This window comes from Pholcus phalangioides, unplaced genomic scaffold, assembly GCF_987345545.1.
Source record: "Pholcus phalangioides strain wild (caught in Gottingen) unplaced genomic scaffold, Ppha-v1.0 ptg000001l_1, whole genome shotgun sequence".
Lineage (NCBI taxonomy): Eukaryota > Metazoa > Arthropoda > Arachnida > Araneae > Pholcidae > Pholcus > Pholcus phalangioides.
Window position 1 is genome coordinate 10,774,468 of NW_028301594.1, and position 19,668 is coordinate 10,794,135.

General features: G+C 34.0%; 1 protein-coding gene across 1 annotated transcript; it reads left to right on the forward strand.

Moving 5' to 3' along the window:
* Positions 1 to 906: 906 nt before the first annotated feature.
* On the forward strand, positions 907 to 12,599 carry LOC149089849 (uncharacterized). Its single transcript, XM_089251721.1, has 3 exons — positions 907 to 1,395; positions 5,147 to 5,539; positions 12,103 to 12,599. The coding sequence occupies exon 2, from the start codon at positions 5,148 to 5,150 to the stop codon at positions 5,517 to 5,519; it is 372 nt and encodes a 123-aa protein (XP_089107847.1). The 5' UTR covers positions 907 to 1,395; position 5,147; the 3' UTR covers positions 5,520 to 5,539; positions 12,103 to 12,599.
* The last annotated feature ends 7,069 nt before the right edge of the window (positions 12,600 to 19,668 follow it).

Genomic DNA, 19,668 nt, shown 5'->3' on the forward strand with positions numbered 1-19,668 from the left:
TTTTTTTCATGTTCTAAAACAATATTTTTTTTTTCAAACTTAAATCCTGCGTTTATTTTTCACGCATCACCGGAATTCGACACTGTCTGATCCGTTTTACGAATTCCGATGTTTTTAATATGTACGGTACGTTTCATGTATCCTCAGAGAAAGTCTTTCGGCCGAGTAACTGCGAAAATGGAGACCAAGAACTTATTTTTTGCATTGTAATTATCTCCACTATAGTCAGGGGCTATTGCGTAAGTAGCTTCATGCATATATTGATTGTAGCGGTTACTATGGCCCGAATAGGGCACTGTGAACCTAGTACGGAAATGTTTGTAACAAGTAGGGATTAGACAGTTCCGATAACTATAAACGAATTTTTTCCCATGTTAGAATATTAGTTCGTTCCATACTTTGCGAAAGTGACAAAAGTACCGGAATGATAGCATTATCAGTGATTCTAATAAGCGACATCTACTGTACATTGCACAGCATTTCCCGAAATCATGTTTATTTTTCCGAACATCTGTATAAGAAAGAAATAATGATAATGATCGCGTAACTTTTCCTAATACCAACACAAAATCGTCGTCATACTCCAACTGAACGTTCCAGATGAACGCTGATGATAAAACAAAAAATAAGATGAGTTAGAATTAGATAAATAATTCTGTAGGAGAGATGTCTTGAACCGTGAGCAACAATTTCAATAAGATCAGATATTTTCATGGTAAACAAGAAGAAAAAAACTACATCCATCGCGTTTGTTAATCATTTCCTATCATTACAATGGATTTCACTGGAATTACCGATGCGAGAGGCTCCGTACAACGGTAAGTTTCTTAAAAGAAATCTTCAAGTTCAATGAGGCATAACGCCAAGTTCAAGGTCGTAATCGGTACAACAAGATGTTTCAGAGTTGCCTAACCGCAGAACCGTGAAAAAAAAAAAAACACACACACACACACACACACACACAAAAATGTCTTCTAATTTCTTCCGTGAATAATTTCTATTCGCCTTCAGGGAGGGTTTTTTTGTTTCAAGTTGTGAGTTTCGTTTCTCTCCCCCCGAGAATAGCGTACGTACGCTAAAATCTCGCAAGTAACGGTGCAAAGCCAAGAGAGAGAACTGGATTTTTTTTTTTTCACCTGTTCTGATCAGGATCGAAAATAAGAAGAAAACACCGATTTCATTACGTCATGTGACCCCGATGAGCGGACGGACCCCCTACGACTACTACTACTACTACCTGTCCCTTCCCCCTTCATAGCGCACTGTCCGTGACCGCGTTTATATAAAGGTCCTTTTTTCAGTTCGTCTCTTCAGCCGAAGTTCGTTGATCGCATCAGTGCAAAGCCAAGAACCTTGCCGTGTAAACCCCCACCATCACATCATCTTACATTACAGGTAAAGTCAAGCGTTCTTACTCTTTCGAAATATTGTTTGTCTATATATATATATGTGTGTGTGTGTTCTCTTCAATTAAAAATTAGTGAAACAAATTAATTTATCTTACTTTCATTCATTAATGACATTTAATTTCGTTTATTTTGATTGATTCATTATTACATTACATTCATTTGATATACTGTTTGGTCTAAAATAGCTTTGATCTATGGAGAAATTTGTTATTGAACAAAATCTGTTATATGGGGGAATGATTTTTAGTTTGTGGTAAATTAAAGAAAATGTGAGAGTTCTAGAAAATATTTCGTTATAGAGAGTACTTTATTTTGAAAATTTGTCAAAATGCTGAAAGCACTGATCATTTATTTATTTATCATTCGTAATTTTTTTGTGAAATGTATTTCAAGAGACTCTTTATGAAACACAATTACGTATTCCAAAAGATATCGATTAATAAATAAATATTTTAGGACATTTTACCAAACAAATATTGCAAGAAATTTTAAAAAAATGTTATTTAAAGAAATTTTAAGAAACAATTATTTTATGAAATTTTAAAAAACAAATCTTTTAAAAAATTTGAAAACTTAATTTGTGTTATTTATATTTGTTTTAATAATGTATAGAAAATTGCGTGCATATATTTTTTGGTATAGCTAACCAAGAAAACATTATTTTGTAATGATGCAAGTTTTGCAAGTAACTTGGTAAAGTTAAAAGCACATGAAAAATTATTCTTATATTTACATTTCTTGACCTTTTTCTATAAATAGTTTTATGAATGTATTTAAGTGTTACGTTCGAAAAAATTTTGATATTAGCTCTGGTTTTTAGTGATAGGCAATACAGTATTTTGTTGTACAATTTTGTAATACCGAATTAGCAGCATCTTCCCCGAATAAAATTTTACATCTATGTAATAACTGTTTTCTTCTATTGTAAAAAAAATATTTGTCAGAAAATACTTATAACCAATTCTTTAAAGGTCGAAATTTAATTTAGTTAATTAATATTCGAATTTTATACGAAAATCATCATAATCAGTTTCTTAGAGATTGTGTTTCTTGAAACAAAAATTAACGCAGGCGCAGTATCAGTGTAAGTGCAGTCATTTATGCAATTCAAAACTGTTGGCAATGCCTTTAAATTGCTTTATACATAATTTAAACCAGTGGTTCCCAAATGGGGGTGATTGGACCCTCAGGGGTATACGGACCAATTGTAGAGGTATAAAATAAATTAATGCTAAGTTGAAAAAAATATAAATAATTATTCATAAATTATTTGAAAAGTTTAAAAGCATCACTGCAACTTTGGTACACTTTGTTCGGATTTGACAAAATTTGCCTTTGTGGTGACAGTTCTCGATGGGGGTATTAAACGTTGTTTAAGTTCTTTAGCAGTCCAGTAGATCGCATTGTTACCATATCACATTTACTAGTTCTGGATAAATTGTCCTCCATTGTTCGAGAACATCCTCGCTGATAGAGGGCTGTAGTTTCTGTGGCTATAAATACCAGACCATGGCAAACACCAAGATTTCCTGGGGATGGTCTGACTGAAAATATTTAGAAAAACCACTGATTTAAACTAACGTATGAGATGTATCTGAGGAAAGACATTTTGTTTTTGAGAGTATGAGCTGTGTTCATCCAGTGAAATGCAATGGTACCTTTCCGACGTAATGATACAGTAGAACCTCACGATAACGGACACCCTTGGGAACAAAACTTTTGTCCACTAACGGGGAGTGTCCGCATTGGGGAGGTATGATATACAGTAAAACCTCGTTTATACGCCTCACACTTATACGACATTTGCCTTCGGTCGCAATTGCTTCCAATATGTTACTGTGTGTTGAAATGATACACTAGTGGTTATGTATAATCATCAATCATCTCAATAAAAAAAGTTTCATTAAATTTAACTCCATTAATCACTTTTACCGGCGATTATGCATAATTCCTACATAAATTTGGAAAGTCTGATAACTATAGAAAAATTTTGAAACCTTTCTTACATACGTTAAAGCCCTATTACATGGGACCAAGGATCAGAAAAATGTCCGTTAAAGTGGAGTGTCCGTTAAGGGAGGTTCCGCTATACTTAGTTATTTGAATAAAGTATTGTAATGCTTGGCTTGGAAAATTTATTAGATTTGGGTAAATTATCAAAGTGTAAATGAATTTACATTAACTGAATTTTCACTCACTGAAAGTATCACGATAGTCCTCTACTTCTTGGTGAAGTCGTGGTGTGACGGAACTTTCATTGCTCACACACGCACACACAATTTCAGAATGTTCTTCGGAATTCTACGAAGGCTGATAAAAGTAGAAATGCCTAATTATAAAAATAAAAACATTCCCCAGACACCAAAAGAATATGGAATATTTTTCTTTCATATATACGGGGGTATTTCACGAAGAGAGTGTTCGAAAGGAATAAAAGTCTACGTTAAAATCAAAAATTAAATTTTAAACTTCAAAAAATATATAAACAAAAAAGAGGGACAGAGATTCAGTGGTGATGGTGACACCCCTTCGTAAAATAATATTTGAAAAAAAATTTAAAAAATGAAATTCTCTCTCCGATACGGGCCTCCATTTGAAAAAGAAGTCATTTATAGTAAATTTTGTTTCATTTAATTTTAATGAAAAATATCTATCCCGTGACATTAGGATATAAATTTTCCGATATATCAGCGATTAAAATTCTTGATTTTCGTCATTAATAATGATGTAAATCAAAGAATAATTTTGAGAGCAATTTTAGTTGTACTTAAAAAGTGATAAAATAGAAAATTTCAATCACAGATATCTCAATTTTCATTCAATTGCCAGAATGAAAATCTTTTCGTATAAGTAATCGATAAATTCACAAATATTATTGATTAAATTTGTTTTAAATGGAAACGTGTAAAAACTTTAAAACTTTTTATGTTTCGTCATTTATTATACTAAAATAGTACTAATATGATAATTAGCATCTGATTTTTCCTCTTTGTGTGCTGATGCTTTTTCATATTTCATTAGAATCAACCATAGAACTTTTATTCTTATCGGGATCTCTTCATGAAACATCCTATATACAGGGTGATTATAATCAAAGTTCCCACAAAAACGCTCTAGTTTTTCTCAAAAACTACTCATCCGAATACAGCCAAATTTTCAGGATATCTTAAGTATATATGGGCAATGTCAGTGTACTGAAACTGCCGCTGTGGTGGTCGACTGGTCAGAATGACCATCTGTCATCACGAGGACCCGAGTTCGCACCCCCCCCCCCCCCCTGACGCTCCAGTGGTGGTCGGTTGATGTTAATTTTCTGTGGTTCCCAAGTTTGAGGTGCGAATGCGAACCTATCTCCCCGTAAAAAAGTCTCGCCACAGACAGCAACAGGTCTACAACGATAAAAATATTCAAACTTCTCCCTGCACTCAGAATTTTCCGCTGCGTGGAACGTCTCATAAATCTGTCTCCCATGGTCTTATTAAGATATCATAAAAATTTGACGGTATTCGGATAAGCAGTTTTTGAGAAAAACTACTCAGAGTACGAGAACTCTAGTTGCAATCACCCTGTACATGAAAAAATTATCTTCGTTTTTTTCAAATATCAATTTGGACATTAATTTGATCATACGATCAACTTTCTGCTTCCAAAGTAATTGTGTCCTGTACAGAGTGCTCAAATCTCACGTGCTATGGAAAATAATCCTCTGTATAACATCTCTAATCACTTATTTTCAGCATGATTTCCAAATATCAAATAGTCGCAGCCCTGTTGCTAGCAACAGCGTGGACGGCGGCAGCCTCGTCAGCCAAACAGTCATCATCTGAAGCCAAAGTTCCAGCGAGTCGTCAAGTAGGAGCTGGGGGAATCGGTAACCTTTTCAGTCTAGGTGGTTTCGGTGGCATGGCCTCGGCCGTGATGCCCATACTGTTAGCCGTTGGACTCGGTGCTCTTGTTCTTCCTTTGCTGGGTGGTGCTATTTTCCTCAGAGAAGGTAGGAAGCTGGACTTCCCAAGGATAAGCCCGGCTTTCATCGACAACATGACCGACTTATTGGAGAAAGTCGTGAAGGCCCTGGACACGATGGAAACCAAACAGACACCTCCCTGATGGAAATCTGCTGGCGACAGGTGAGATAAATGTCTCCACTGTATATAAGCTATCAAGATTAACGTCAGCAGGGTTATAAATATAAATACGAAGGCAACTACTAGCAAACTTCCCAACTAGGCTGATGGAAAAAAATTTCCTTAAAAATATGGATGCAAGTAGAAAGATTAAAAAATTCAGCAATTGAAAAACCAAATTTCATGAATTAAGTAAAAATGTAATACATTGCTTCCTAAGAAATTATTGTTGTCTTAATCGAAATATGAATAATTTCTCAATTTATCCCAATATGATTATTATTTTTAACGTGTCTTAAAATTTACTAGTAAATCATGAATATTTTTGCTGATACTAATCTGTAATATTTTTGCTGATACTAATCTGTAATATTTTTGCTGATACTAATCTGTAATATTTTTGCTGATACTAATCTGTAATATTTTTGCTGATACTAATCTGTAATATTTTTGCTGATACTAATCTGTAATATTTTTGCTGATACTAATCTGTAATATTTGTTTCTTGATAATTTCACATCTGCCATGTTTAACCATATTTTACTATGGTAATTCACTAGATATTTTATTATCTTTTCAATTAAAAACTCACCACCTGTTTCTAAGAACTAGAACACAAGGAAAATAAATGTCTTTTTTAATCAATTAAGAGGAATTTTTTTTAGGAATAATTGATTATCCATTGATTTTAGAGCTCGTCATCTACTCGATACTATGAAGAGTTAAGAAAAAACTGTAATTCTGAGTTACGTGTGCTATTATTGCATTAAAATTTGTATAAGTCTTTCTTTGCACTGGTAAAGACATTATTTGCATTTAAGATTAAGTCAGATTAAATCATTACAGATTAAGTCATCTAAATGATTTCAAACTTTATTAAGATTCCTTTTCATCCCCCAGAAATAGAAATAAAATTATTGCAGACAGGGTAAATATTGAAAAGTCATAAAAGAAGTAAGAAATGCTACGAATCATGGACATTATAATTTACACATATTTACATAATTACTTTCTTCAAATGTAACATCGTACATTTCTATGAACACAACATTACTATAAATACATTTCTATAAATATAAAATCGTTTGGAAAGCTAATGCTCTTATTACTACTTGACCTCTATATATCAAAATTAATTTATTACGTACAAGATTCGAAAGGTCATCAAAATGAAGGATAATTCCAAAAATACGTTGATCAGTGACCGTGCCATCTGCTAGACCTCAACTGTTTTGAACTAAGGAATCTTGACAGTTGATTAAAAAAAAAAAAGATTTAGTGGCGTGTACAGTACTTGAGCAAGATGAAAAATCTCCTCTAAATCAGCGGATTAAGGAAACTACGGAAACGATTCAATGGAAACAAAGGGCTTTGTTAGTGTGACCGCATCTTGGCGAAGATAATCTGCCTCGAAAAAAAACCAGGATTTCTCTTTTCATTCTTCAGTTTCATTCTGTTCTCGATTGACTGCCCGTTTGGTCACGTGAAGGGATTCATTTCACCTTTAGGAGAGCGAATTTCACTTCTGGTCCAGACATGAAATGGATTGCGATGTTTTCTCATGCGAATAATGAAAAAGACAAATGTCTTCTTCATTTGTCAACTTTGTCTTTTTTTTTTAGTTCCAAGTATATATTTTTTACTCAAAATTTTGAAATTTTCGCTCATTTGTACAGCCAAGTCAAAACAAAGCAACCCTCTCCAAGATGTTGGTCTTTTTACGTATCGTATAAGGACAAAATTTGACTGTATAAAATAAATCTGAGGACACGTTATTCCCTGATCCCTCTCATCGAATTCGTGAGTGATGTCTCTACAGCAGATGCCTGAATTTCAGTATTGTGTTGGTATCGTGTTAGTATGTCTGCCTACTCTCTACAGGTAGCCCTCTAACTACTACTAATTGACCATACATGCACCTCCGTATATACTTTTTGGGAATTTACTTCCAACTACTGCATCACATGAAAAATCCACCATCAGCATTGTTTCTCAGATGCTTCTACCTAAGCCATAACAATTCGTTCTTTGTCAGAGAACCAATTCGATTCTTTCTATTCTGCCATGGGTGAAATAAGATATTAACTAAGAAAGCACCGACCCGAGTTTTATTTACTAGTTTCATAACTTTGACTCATGTAATATGCTTACTGTCTGTGGAAAACACGCATATATAGTAAAACCTTGTTAAGTCGTCACTCCTGTTAAGTCATCGTTTTTCTTCAGGCCTGTCCAGCTTTCACAGACAGTAATGTTATTAACCCTCGTTTAATTAAGTGTTAAAACGTCGTAAATGCGTTTAACTCGTCTCAATGAAAAAGTTTGAGAGATAGGAACAGATGATTTCTGTGGCGTCCTTTAAAAAAAAAGCTTGTTAAAAGCATTGCCATATGCTTAAAACTCATCATAAGAAGCCTTATGTACCAAAACAGAACAGTTCAAGCAACGAAACTTACGTTGGGGAAGTTTATTTGCCAACTAAAGTTTTTGAAACGTTAGGGGACTGTTCGAGCTAGACCTGATTTCTGCATGGGCCCCCCTAATTTGGGGTTTTTTTTAAACAAATTATTTAACAAATTTAATTTAAACAAATTATCTTTTTTGAAAAACCAGACATTATTTCCAAAGTTGAGGTCTTCTAATGTGTGCTTTTGCCTACCCAGGACCCCCCACAAGTCCCTCAAAGTGGACCCTGTGTTCAAGATTACCTTGTAGTTAGTATGTGAAAGATTACCTTGATACATTTTACCAAGATGAACAACGAATAAAGAATTAAAACACTAAAATTAAATTTCACGTATATGTGAAATTAATATGTATAATGGTTCTTTTGTGCAGAAAAGCCAACTATTCTAGCAGTTGCTTTGATTAGTTTAAATTAAAAATTACTAGTATAAATCAAAGCGTACTAGTATATTTTAATACAATAAGTTAAGTAATAAGAGCTCTAAAAAGGTAAAAATTTCAATTTTTTTCTTTTGCAATTTATAAATTTTGTTAATATTGTAATTTATTTCATATTTTAATAAATGTTATAGTATTTTAAATTTATACGATTTTGACAATATTGCACATTGAAATTGACGGCCCTTCATTTAAGTCGTCACTCCCTGACGATGAGTTGACGATTTATCGAGTATCGCTGCTTATCGCTGCTTATATCGTATGCTTATCTCTAAAGTGGTTTAATGTTTGGACTCGACTCTGTATATCTGATAGAAAATTCACCATCAATGTAAAATATTTTTAAATGAAAAACTAGAGCTCATTGTATTGATATCTTAAGTTTCATTTTCCAATACTAATTTGGCTCAAGAAGTGCTAAGAATTCTGACCAGTTTCTCATAAAAAATCGCTGATAAAAAATCGATTTCGTAGACAAAAAAGAAAAATCGACAGAGGTATGTCCAATACAGCATTTTCATTTAAATTCCATTCGGAAGGAGGGGGGAAGGAATAAGAATGCAAGCGATCTCGAAAACAACAGTACGATCCATCAAGCAGGAATGGATAGATAGGTATCTCTCGGCTTTTTTTTTTGCTTTTTATCACATTATTTTTACAGCTCCATGGCCTAGAGCTACGGAATGACCTGGACCCATCATCAGCGTGACCTACCTACCTTCCTTTACCTGCGTTTATCATTGACGTCGTCTAGGAACGTGGACTTCAAATGAACCCGAACCCTGCAAAGACACCACAGCACCCCATCTTCTCCCTCAAACAAAAACCAGTTTCTATCAGTAGCTACGGGGAAAAAAATGGCAGTGAAATTCGGTCACGGTGTACTATCACCTTCTCTATTTCTTTTCCTCTTAATTTTCGGCATATTCTCAAGACATTACCAATAGAGTTTCTTATTTCGCGGTCAACCGTGCGACGACCATAGACCGCGAATTTCTTGTTTCTCGCGTACGTACTGTTAACTTCCGGGCTTCGGCGGGTTTTGTCTTTTGCCAAATATTTTTCACAGGTTCATATTATGGCGCTTACTGCGGTCAAACTAAGAAAAGGGACTCCACTAAACGTATATAATGACTTTTTAGAAGAAGAGGAAGAAAAGAAAAGTTTTTTAAGAGATTAGCTAGAACTCGATTCTTATTATACAGTAATTTCCGGCGTAACGGGAAATGACACTTGAAATGAAATGGCTGCTTAACTTTTAGAGAGAATTTCGAGGTCATTTATTTTGTTGAAAGTAATTAATAGAGATATACGCATACATTACACCAGTGGTGCGCAGAACTTTTCAGTCAACGGGCCAGAAACCTGTTTGTATAGTGTGACCATATGATGTGTATTTTACGGGACATTTCCGTAATTTTAGCCGTTACAATATTTTTATTTCAGATTTCCCGTTTTCTCTCTTATTTTCAGTGATTTGAACGTTTGAAATCAAGAATCACGATTTTTTTTTCATTACTTAGTCATAATTACCATATAATATAATTTATATCATGATTAATTTTAGTCATGTAAAATATATTCATCTCACATACTTGTCAAACATATAACTTACGTGGTTTTTTTCCTCTGTTGGTGAATTGCACAAATTTTCTCTCGTCGCCTCTAATGGAAGCTCCCTACTTTACGTCATTGGCGATTTTTCAGCATTTTTAGTGATAGTTGGAAACTATACATGCCTTCGACAGTTTTTTTTTTTGGCTGTAATTGGAAACTTTATTTGCATTTGAAAATTTTTTGTAATTTCGGGATCCATACGTGTACACAAGTTATTGTGTTCCCGTATGGATCCCGATTTTCTGTTTCCCTTTTGTCTATGGAGGAAATATGGTCAGCCTAGGAATTCATTGTGTTGTGTTAATTGATACTTTTCTACCGGAATGCCTTTGGTGGATGGAATCGCTTGGCGGGCCACAACTGGCCCGCGGGAACTAGTTTGTCAATCACTACATTACACCATTAGTCACGACCCAGACTTGGCATGAGGGGCTTCTGATATGGGTCATAAAAATCCACTTATTCCGAATATCAAACATTTTGTAAAAACAAATACAAACACAAAAACCACAACAAGCAAAACGTCCTACGAGGTGGCTGAAAAAAATGCCTGTAAAAAATATGGATGTCAAATATAACTAAAATTAAGAAACTCAAAATCATGAAAAACTAATACACATTAAAATAAAACCAATAAATACTAACGATTATGAAAAAATAAAATACACTGTCCATAAAAAAGTATAGTTGTTTTTACCTAAGTATGATTAACTTCTCAATTCATTCGATTATAAACATCGTAATTCTTTTTAAGCGAGTGAATTGTGGTAAAAAATCAATAAAGATAATATTTTATAAACATTTTTAATTTCAAAATTGATCCCTGAGTTATGAAATTGATCGTCTTGTTAATTTTGGGTCACGGCTTAAAAAGGTTCAGAACACACGGTAGATTGCATATTACATTGGAATTATTGCATATGCATTTGAATAATTATTCCTATGCATTTTTGGGAGGCTGATTACTGAATTGTCCATCCGAATCATTTTTTATCAAGCGTGGGGCAATAAACAATTTTCAATTTGTATGCAAAATAAAATATTTGATGTTTTGAAAATAACAATATGATTGAGAACTGAAATTAATTATGTTTTTCTGTGAGTATGGCTGTGATGAACATCGCAATATTTTATTTGTTAATTTCAATAAATTATGACCAATGAAAATAATAATAATAGTAAAAAAATCCGTGTGAAAAATTCAGTGATAAATTTAGAAATTTTTTGTGTGAAAACTTGCGGAAAAATTGAGAATTTTAAAAGAAGTTTTATATAAAAAAGTTCTTGATAAACAATTATTGAGAAATTTTTTTGGAGAAATTTTATTTAAAAAGCCCTCAAAATTAAACAATAACAAATGCTATAAAGAATATAAGGAGGAATTTATATATATATTTATTTAGAAGTTATGAGGTGAAAAAAAATGCCTATATTGAGAGAGAGAGAGAGAGAATATAGGTAAAAATATTCAAGTTGATAAGCACTCAAAAATTAAGCACAGCTATTAAAGAATTAATCAAATGATAAATTCACTGAAAAACATTGAAATAATAATAAGAAGAAAAGTCGTGCAAAAATTTTGGGGATAAATTTAGAAATTTTTCTGTTAAAACTTATAAAAAACAATTGAGAATTTTAGAAAAGTTCTAAGAAAAACAATTGGTGAATTGATATATTTAGCGAAACTTTAGAAAAAATTTTTATCGCATCAAAAGTCTGAAAATAGAGCAAATGAAAAATTTAGAAAAATTCTTAAAATTAATTCAATGAGAAATTCAAACAATTTAAAAATGTTGAAGTGATCGAAGGTAAAAATAAATTAAATAACGAGGAAAAAATATGGCAACAAAGTTTAAGAAATTATATTTATAGATATAATAAGTTGCATGTAAAATTATTTTTCTACTCATTAGACATCATGTGATATCATCATTATCCAAGAAAACAATACACAATAATACATTATTCTACATTATAGCTCATGCAAAATATGTATTTTCATACTTCAAAACTTACGCTGAAAATCATGAATTTTGTATTTTCAGGTACTGACTTAGGACATGGACTGAATGCAAGAAAAAAAAAGAACTGATAATTTATGCTGTGTGGTCTTAATTTCATTTGTATAAAAGCAAATATGTTTCAGGAAAATGAAAATTTATAGGTTCAAATGCTTTTTCTTATTACTATTATTTTTCGGTCTTTTATTCACTTCCTCTGCAACATCAAAGTCTAAGAGAGTACGTTCATTCCACGAAAGGAGTACCTGCTGGATTACAGGTTATGGCTCGAAGGGGGATCACAAGATGAACGTGAACTTGTCTCTATCTGTTTTATAATCTTCTGTTATTTATTTCTATTCTTTGAGTTCTATTATCAAATTCTTTCTTAATTGACTTTCCCCCTTTCCTTCACTAAAGATTAATTTTCCCTCTCTGTATCCGTATGTTGATGTGTTTGTTTTCATTAATTTTTGAGTTATTCGATGTTTTTATTGTTAGCATGACGTGTTCCTTTTTTAATTAAAACGATTTTATGTATATGTTTGTTACATTTGTGAATTATTTCAACCGTTTATAATATATATTGTCATCAAACGATGAGGGAGTCGGCTTAGCTCAAGCACATGAAGGATGACAATTTTAATTAAAGCACGATGTCATTGCTCTTCATTCTTTTTTGATGTGGCAAGCACCCTCACGAAAACTCTCTTACATGCTTTAACCTCATTAAGCGTAATTAGAATCCATGACAGAGTGAGTACGAAACAGGGTGTACGCATTGAAACCTCTAAGGTCAAAATTTTGTCACTCGTAGCTCCCTTGCAAAATTCATTGTTCAAGTCGATTTCCCTGAACAGTTTAGTAGATATTTTCACTTGTGAAAGATCCACTTCAAAACATAAATAAGCACACAAATTAAAACCTTCAGCTCGCCGTGATGCCCCTGATAAAGGCGATGCACACATTGGGAAACACTGTCTTGAGTGCTCGCGAGCAACAGGCTGAAAATTCTTGCCGTCTTATAATCAAGTGGCTTTCAACCAATCAAAAGCACCCGAAAAAAAAATATTTAAATTATTGAAAAGATGTGTTTCAAATGTTTATTCTCATCGATGATCCTCAACATACTGCGATAAATTTTAAATATACGAGGTATCGGTCGTCCCAGTAAGTTCTTCGGTTGTAATTATTTGAAACTGAATTCATATTAAATACTCTTATATCAAAAATCTCTCCATAAGACTCACTTAAACACTCAAAAGGATGATATATAGAGTGTATTCAACAAATAAAAGATTTGAAAGACAACGGTGTTGGAGCTTCCCTGTGTTATAGCAAAACTGTTTAAGGTTTTGACTAAATTTAGTGATATATAACAAATATATATATATATATAGCAAAATTTTGAATGACAAATTATGGCCATAAAATATTGGATTTCTGAACTCATGTCTTTCAAATCAGGCTAATAAAACATTATTTATATTTCTTAAAAACACAGCATTTCTCAAAAAAACCCAACAAAACCAGGGTTTACATTAGGGTCAATTATCCACAATATTTTCATGTATGAACATCCATTAGCACATACGAAAATCTTGATCCTTTATGCGAACGACGAATAATGAAAACACTGCTGCAAGAGGAACTGCAGGAATTTATTGATAGAGTAAATTCAATATAGAAATTCAGTATCAGGGATTTGATTAAGTTAAGCTTCTAAATGTGTGTTCATGCGATTATTTAAAAAAATTCTATTTATTCATTCAATTATTCATCCGACAAGAAAAATAATAATAATATCACCCACCACGGGACGATATTGCCCACTTTGGGAAATACTGATATGAAACATCAGAACAAATCCAAATACTTACATATTTTCTTCAATTACCAGACTCAATTTTGAAAAGATAAGATTGATAAAAGATAGCTTTACATAAGATTGCAACACAATTGACAGTGGGATCTTTTCGAGATCTTAATCACGAAATTTATTTTATGTTCTGATATTATTGACGTAATCGTCTTGAACTGTCATATAACACAATGCAATTCAAATACCGTCAGTTACGATGATAGTGGAAAGGACGCTATTTCAAAAAAATTAAATAAAATCTTTTATAGCTCGAAATACAGCGGAAAATATTGGTACGGGTCAGAACTATTGGTCGGTTGAATCAATCTGTCATGGTAGATACGGTATTTCAATCTTTCTATCACAGTGAAAGACCGAGAAACCAAATTTCGTTCGCAAGTGGAAATATCTAGGGCAGCGGTTCTCAACCGGTGCTCCGTCTACACTTCCCAGGGAGCCCGCGGCGACTCGAGGAAAATAAAACAAATCAGTAACTTTGACAGATAAATAAAAAAAAGAGGCCCACAATGTTCCACCATAAAAATTATATGCAAAAAAACGGGCTCTTCGAGTGAAACAGGCCTCCACCATAGAAATTATATACTGAAAAGCGAGTCCAAAAAGGTTGTGAACCGCTGATCTAGAGTAACTTATAGATTCGAAAACATGAGGTATCAAAACTCAAAGGTTCTTAATCTTTTATGCTTCGTTGACACCTTGTGTCAATAAGATGATTTCTATGTACCCCCATCTGGGAATAGAATGAAATCTCTCACTCCGTTACAGAAGTTTATATATATATATATATATATATATATAATATTAGCATCTAGTTGCGGTCCTTTATATATTATATATATAAAATATTATAAAATATATTATATATATACAGGGCCGCAACTAGATGCTTGGTCACCCGGGGCAAGCGCACATTTTGACGGCCCCTTGTAATGTTGAAAGAGAGGTTTCAGAATGAAATAGGTGCCCCCTCGGGTCTAGCGCCGTAGGAACGAGACCCGCCTGCTCTCCCCTAGTGGCGGCCCAGTGTATATATATATATATATATATTAATGTGTTAGAACAATAATTTTTTTTTTTAATCAGCCGAGTTCAAAGACCACCTAAAGTATGTCCAAGGACCCTTCTAGTTAAGCACCTCTGAACCTCTTAGCAAGTAATAGATAAAGGATATTTATAGATACGGGTAGAACAAATACCCGTAATGTGTCTATTTTTTTTTAGTGTTTATTGGTGTTACTCATCCAGCTTACATTAGTAGGGATAATTCCAGAATTAATGTGATATAATTTCAGAATGAATGAAAGAAATAATTCCCAGGACCACAACTAGATAATTTTTCACCCCGGGCAAGCAGGAATTTTGGCGCCCCTTGCATGTAGAGGAAGCAGTTAAAGGTTGAATTCGGCGCCCCTTCTGGTTCAGCTCCAGGGGCACTAGACCCGCCTGATCCTCCCTATTTGCGGTCCTGATAATGCAGCATTAATGAAAGGAATAATTTCAGCATTAATGAAAGAAACAAATCCAAAATTGATGAAAGAAATTATTCCAGAAGTAATGAAAGAAATAATTAATAAAGGAAATAATTCCAGAATTAATGAATTAAAATTTCAGCATCAATGAAAAAAAAACTATTCCAATATATTAATGAAATAAATATATAATTTTTCATCTTTTTTTTTTTATATTTAGAAGAGTTTTCCATCCTTTTTTTTAATCATTTCTATGGGGAAATTGCCAGGCAGGAACTGCGTTATTATTCAACGAGTCACGCGATTTCCTTGCGTTCGACACCTCGCAGCGGCTCGATGTAGAACCCCTTTATACCCTTATAAACGTATCTATGTATATGAAGACGTGTCTTAGGTCTCGATGGTGTACTTTTTTTTTGTCCGATTTCATTCACAGTGTAACAAATAGCGCCATCTAGTGGCACTAAAGGAGGTCTAAGGTTAATTCAGTTACAACTACTTAATCATAAATGATTTTATTTTATATTTTCATATATTTTGTTGTCGTATTTTACAATAATTTTTTTATTACTTATTATTATATTTTATATTATTTTTTTATTTTTAATGAAAAAAATCACGTTTAAAAAATTAAAAACTACTTTTAAAAAGAACTATTTGCTTTTAGAATGTTAGTTTCTCATTTTTAATTTGATTGATAGATGGCGCAGTGTCTTATAAACATATATTGCCTGCACAAATATATTCCTGTATCAGAAATTCATATGGTGACCATATGACCCGTATTTTCAATGACACTGACTTGGATTTCTATTTTTTACTAAAATCAAGGATTTAGATTATTTCCATTAATTACAAATCATGTTTATAGTCATAATTGCCATATCATAATCTTCAAGTTGAATTGACTGAAATAATTCTGTGGTGTTTGGTCAGAAAATGATAACTTCAAAATCACATTTTTGAGATATAAGCATTTTCATTGTCATTTAAAAATCAAAAATAAAGCATACTTACAAATACAAATGGAAATATCATACATCAGCATATTGTTTAGCCGTACACTCGTATTTGTGTATTTATCTCACTTCTAGTGAGATATAATTAGCAAGACTTACTACTGAAAAAGTCCTTTTTTTTTGGAAATATCATGTTCTGACAAAACACCACAGAATTATGGTCTCATTAATACATGCTGGTTCACCTAAACGTTTTTTGTGTAAATTTACATTTAAATCCATTGCGATTTACAGAAGCGCTTCCTCCTGAGTTTATATTGCCACGACACAAGCCATCTTCACCATTGGTGATTTTTCAATGATAAATAATAGCCTCCGCTTTCCTTCAGCAACTTTTCTGGCGATAATTGGAGATGTCTTGTATTTTTTCACGCAAATCTCGAAAACCTCATGTAACCGCCAGTGCCGTCTATACGCATGGGCTCACCCGGGAACGGGCCGGGGGCCTCACAAACATGAGGTATAGTTGAAATTTTCGAGGAATATACATGTAAATGTGCCTGGTAGGGCCTCAAAAAAAATCCCTTGGCCCGGGGGCCCATGGTGCTCTTAAGACGGCCCTGCAAAGCGTCAGTAACAGGGAAATTCAGAAATGAGCTGTTAATTGTATACCTTTTATTTCACGACTCTAATTTGCATATTTCCAGTGATTTGCTTCCGTGTGTAGCGCTTTCTATCGACAAAAATTGTGACTACATTTTTTTTCCTTTACCAAAAAAACCCCCATACGTGAAAATAACTTTTTCACAAAAACCACATTCATATATGCAAATTCCTTCAATTTCTATGAATTTTGCCTTCACTTTCCTTCAGCCAAGGAAGGTACCCTTACTACTCTCTAGTGAGTAACATAAGGAAACATGAGACCATTCTACTATGGAACCTCCCATAACGGACATGACTAACACCCTATCGAGATGTTCTACTGTAAAATGCGACTTTGAAAGCGCTGTTGAAAAATGTGCTTTGAAAAAAATCCCTCAACGCTAATAGGACAATCGCTTTGTCATATTCCCTTTTGAATGAAAAATACCGAAGTAAATGAACAAAGTGGAAATGTTCCCTTTTGGTAGAAGTCACAAACTTCACTTACCAAAACTTTATTCCCTATTGAATAAACCCCGTTGAATAATCCGACAGAGCTCTTTCCCAAAGTTTCAGAAACTGTTGAAAAATGCATTTCGGAAAAAAGTGGAAATGCTCCCTTTTGAAAATCGGCTCCTCGTATGATTATCGAACAGTATATTTCTGGCCATAAATTTCAATTTTATATTGATCTGTTGGAAATGGGCTCAGAACATTGAAGCACGTAATTCTGCGTGGATTCTATTTGTTTGTTTTTATTTTTCTCTGTAGCACGGATTAAGAGATAAGGAACCCGATCAAAAAGAGTTCAGGTTCAGCACCTTCCTAAAAATATCTACATCGTCTCTAGGTCACGCGGAAATATTGTATAAATTTAATCCACCCTTACACGTCAAGCCCTATTATAAGAAGGACTTCTTTCGCGCTCGCGTGGTAAGATGAGTGTAGCCACTCAACAACCCTGAACACGTGTAACACGTGCTCTGATTCAACAAGATCAACAAGTTAAGGCAGTTCTCCATCTATTTTACGAGAGAAGATTAAAAAAAATGGCGATATATGTCTGACCCGTCTTTTATTCATTTCCTTGTCGCGTATAAAAAAGCTTCTTTTCAAGCACCGTGAACTTGGATTTTTAAAGGAATCTGTTGATCCTCTACATGCGTAAGTGTGTGTCATTCCTTACAACTTAGTCAATAACGTCAGGGTCTTGTTTTGACAATTCATGCGTATCAATCTTCCAATAAAAAGTTCAAAAGAGAACAACAGAGAATCTGTTTTCTCACGGTGTTTGGGGTTAGGAAAACCGAAAAGGAAAAGAAACTTCATTTCGCCGACGTCATAATTGGATCGTAATCACCTAATCAAATATGCATGCGACCCTTTCTTACGACTTCGAAGATTGTCGTAATCACCGACCGATGCTGTAATAGATTGGTTTATGATGTTCTTGAGGCTTGCCTGCATTCTAGGAATGCCTTATGAATCATGGCCGAGTTATTACGTAACGGTCTACTGGCTGATAAATTTAACTGATCACCGTTATGCCCCGTGTCAGCCCTCAACGATCATCCTAGGATGTAGCGCAGAGGTCTTCAACCTTCTTCTAGTCGCGAGCACTGCTTGTACCCGTCATCAAAACAAGAGTCCCCCTTACGGCAAGTTTGACATACGAATGCATGAAATCGGGATTGTTTCCATCCTTCAAAGCAATTTGTACAAGGTGTTTACTTGAGACGTTGATCAAGTGCTCGCTCAGATACGAGCTTCTAGCACTCTAGGTGCTTCAAGGGAACACTGTGCTGCGCGCGAGAAGGGGGTTAGAGATGCCTGATGCACTCCGCAAATGTTGAAGTTCGAAAATTAATGATTTCATTCAATGGCAGCACGTGCTATTTACCGAAGTTTGCCGTTAAATCTGAAGTAAATCTTTCACGTGATTTAAGTGGCCTACCCTGGGGGAAAAAACGGGAAGATTGATGTGCTTCATCTGGCCCGAAACTTAAAATTTTATCGTAATATGATAAAAATACGGATTGTTTTCGCAATCTGTAGTTCTTGGGTTTCGCATAAGGCATTTTCAATTTTTATGTATTATAATATAGCAATTTTTTCCTTTGAAATAGTGTTTCTAACAGATGCACCCCCCTCCCCTCCTTCCGTAGGGACAAGATAACGTTCAAGAGTAAACGAAAGTGTATCAGTAGTGACGTAAAAGAATTTATAATGTACGAAAGGGCACTTTTCAGCCACTTCGTTGGGCAATTTGCCTGTTGTGGTCTTTGACTTTGTATATTTGCAAGTCACAACCATTTCCAAAGGAGTAGCTTATGCTCGATTGATTGTGAATTGTTAACCCCTTCAGTTTTGACAGCACATCAAAAGCACCACTAACTTTTAACACCAATTACATACGTTCTTGAGAGTTGGGATCTTGAAGTACGAAAGCTGCATGACTACTTTACACTTTCCAGATCACAGCAAATGTGGGGACTACTAGTTTTTTTAAATATGACGAAGGTTTATGAATAAAAATTCACACACTTTTCCGCGGTCATCATTGTAAGCAGTTATACTTGCAGAGATGCAACTTTGCCAGAGATGCAATACTAAGGGAAGCGTTGAGACGTGAATGCATAATGTACATATTTTTTTC

Coding starts and splice junctions, on each gene's coding strand:
- LOC149089849 (XM_089251721.1), top strand. CDS start 5,148: ATGATTTCCAAATATCAAATAGTCGCAGCCCTGTTGCTAGCAACAGCG.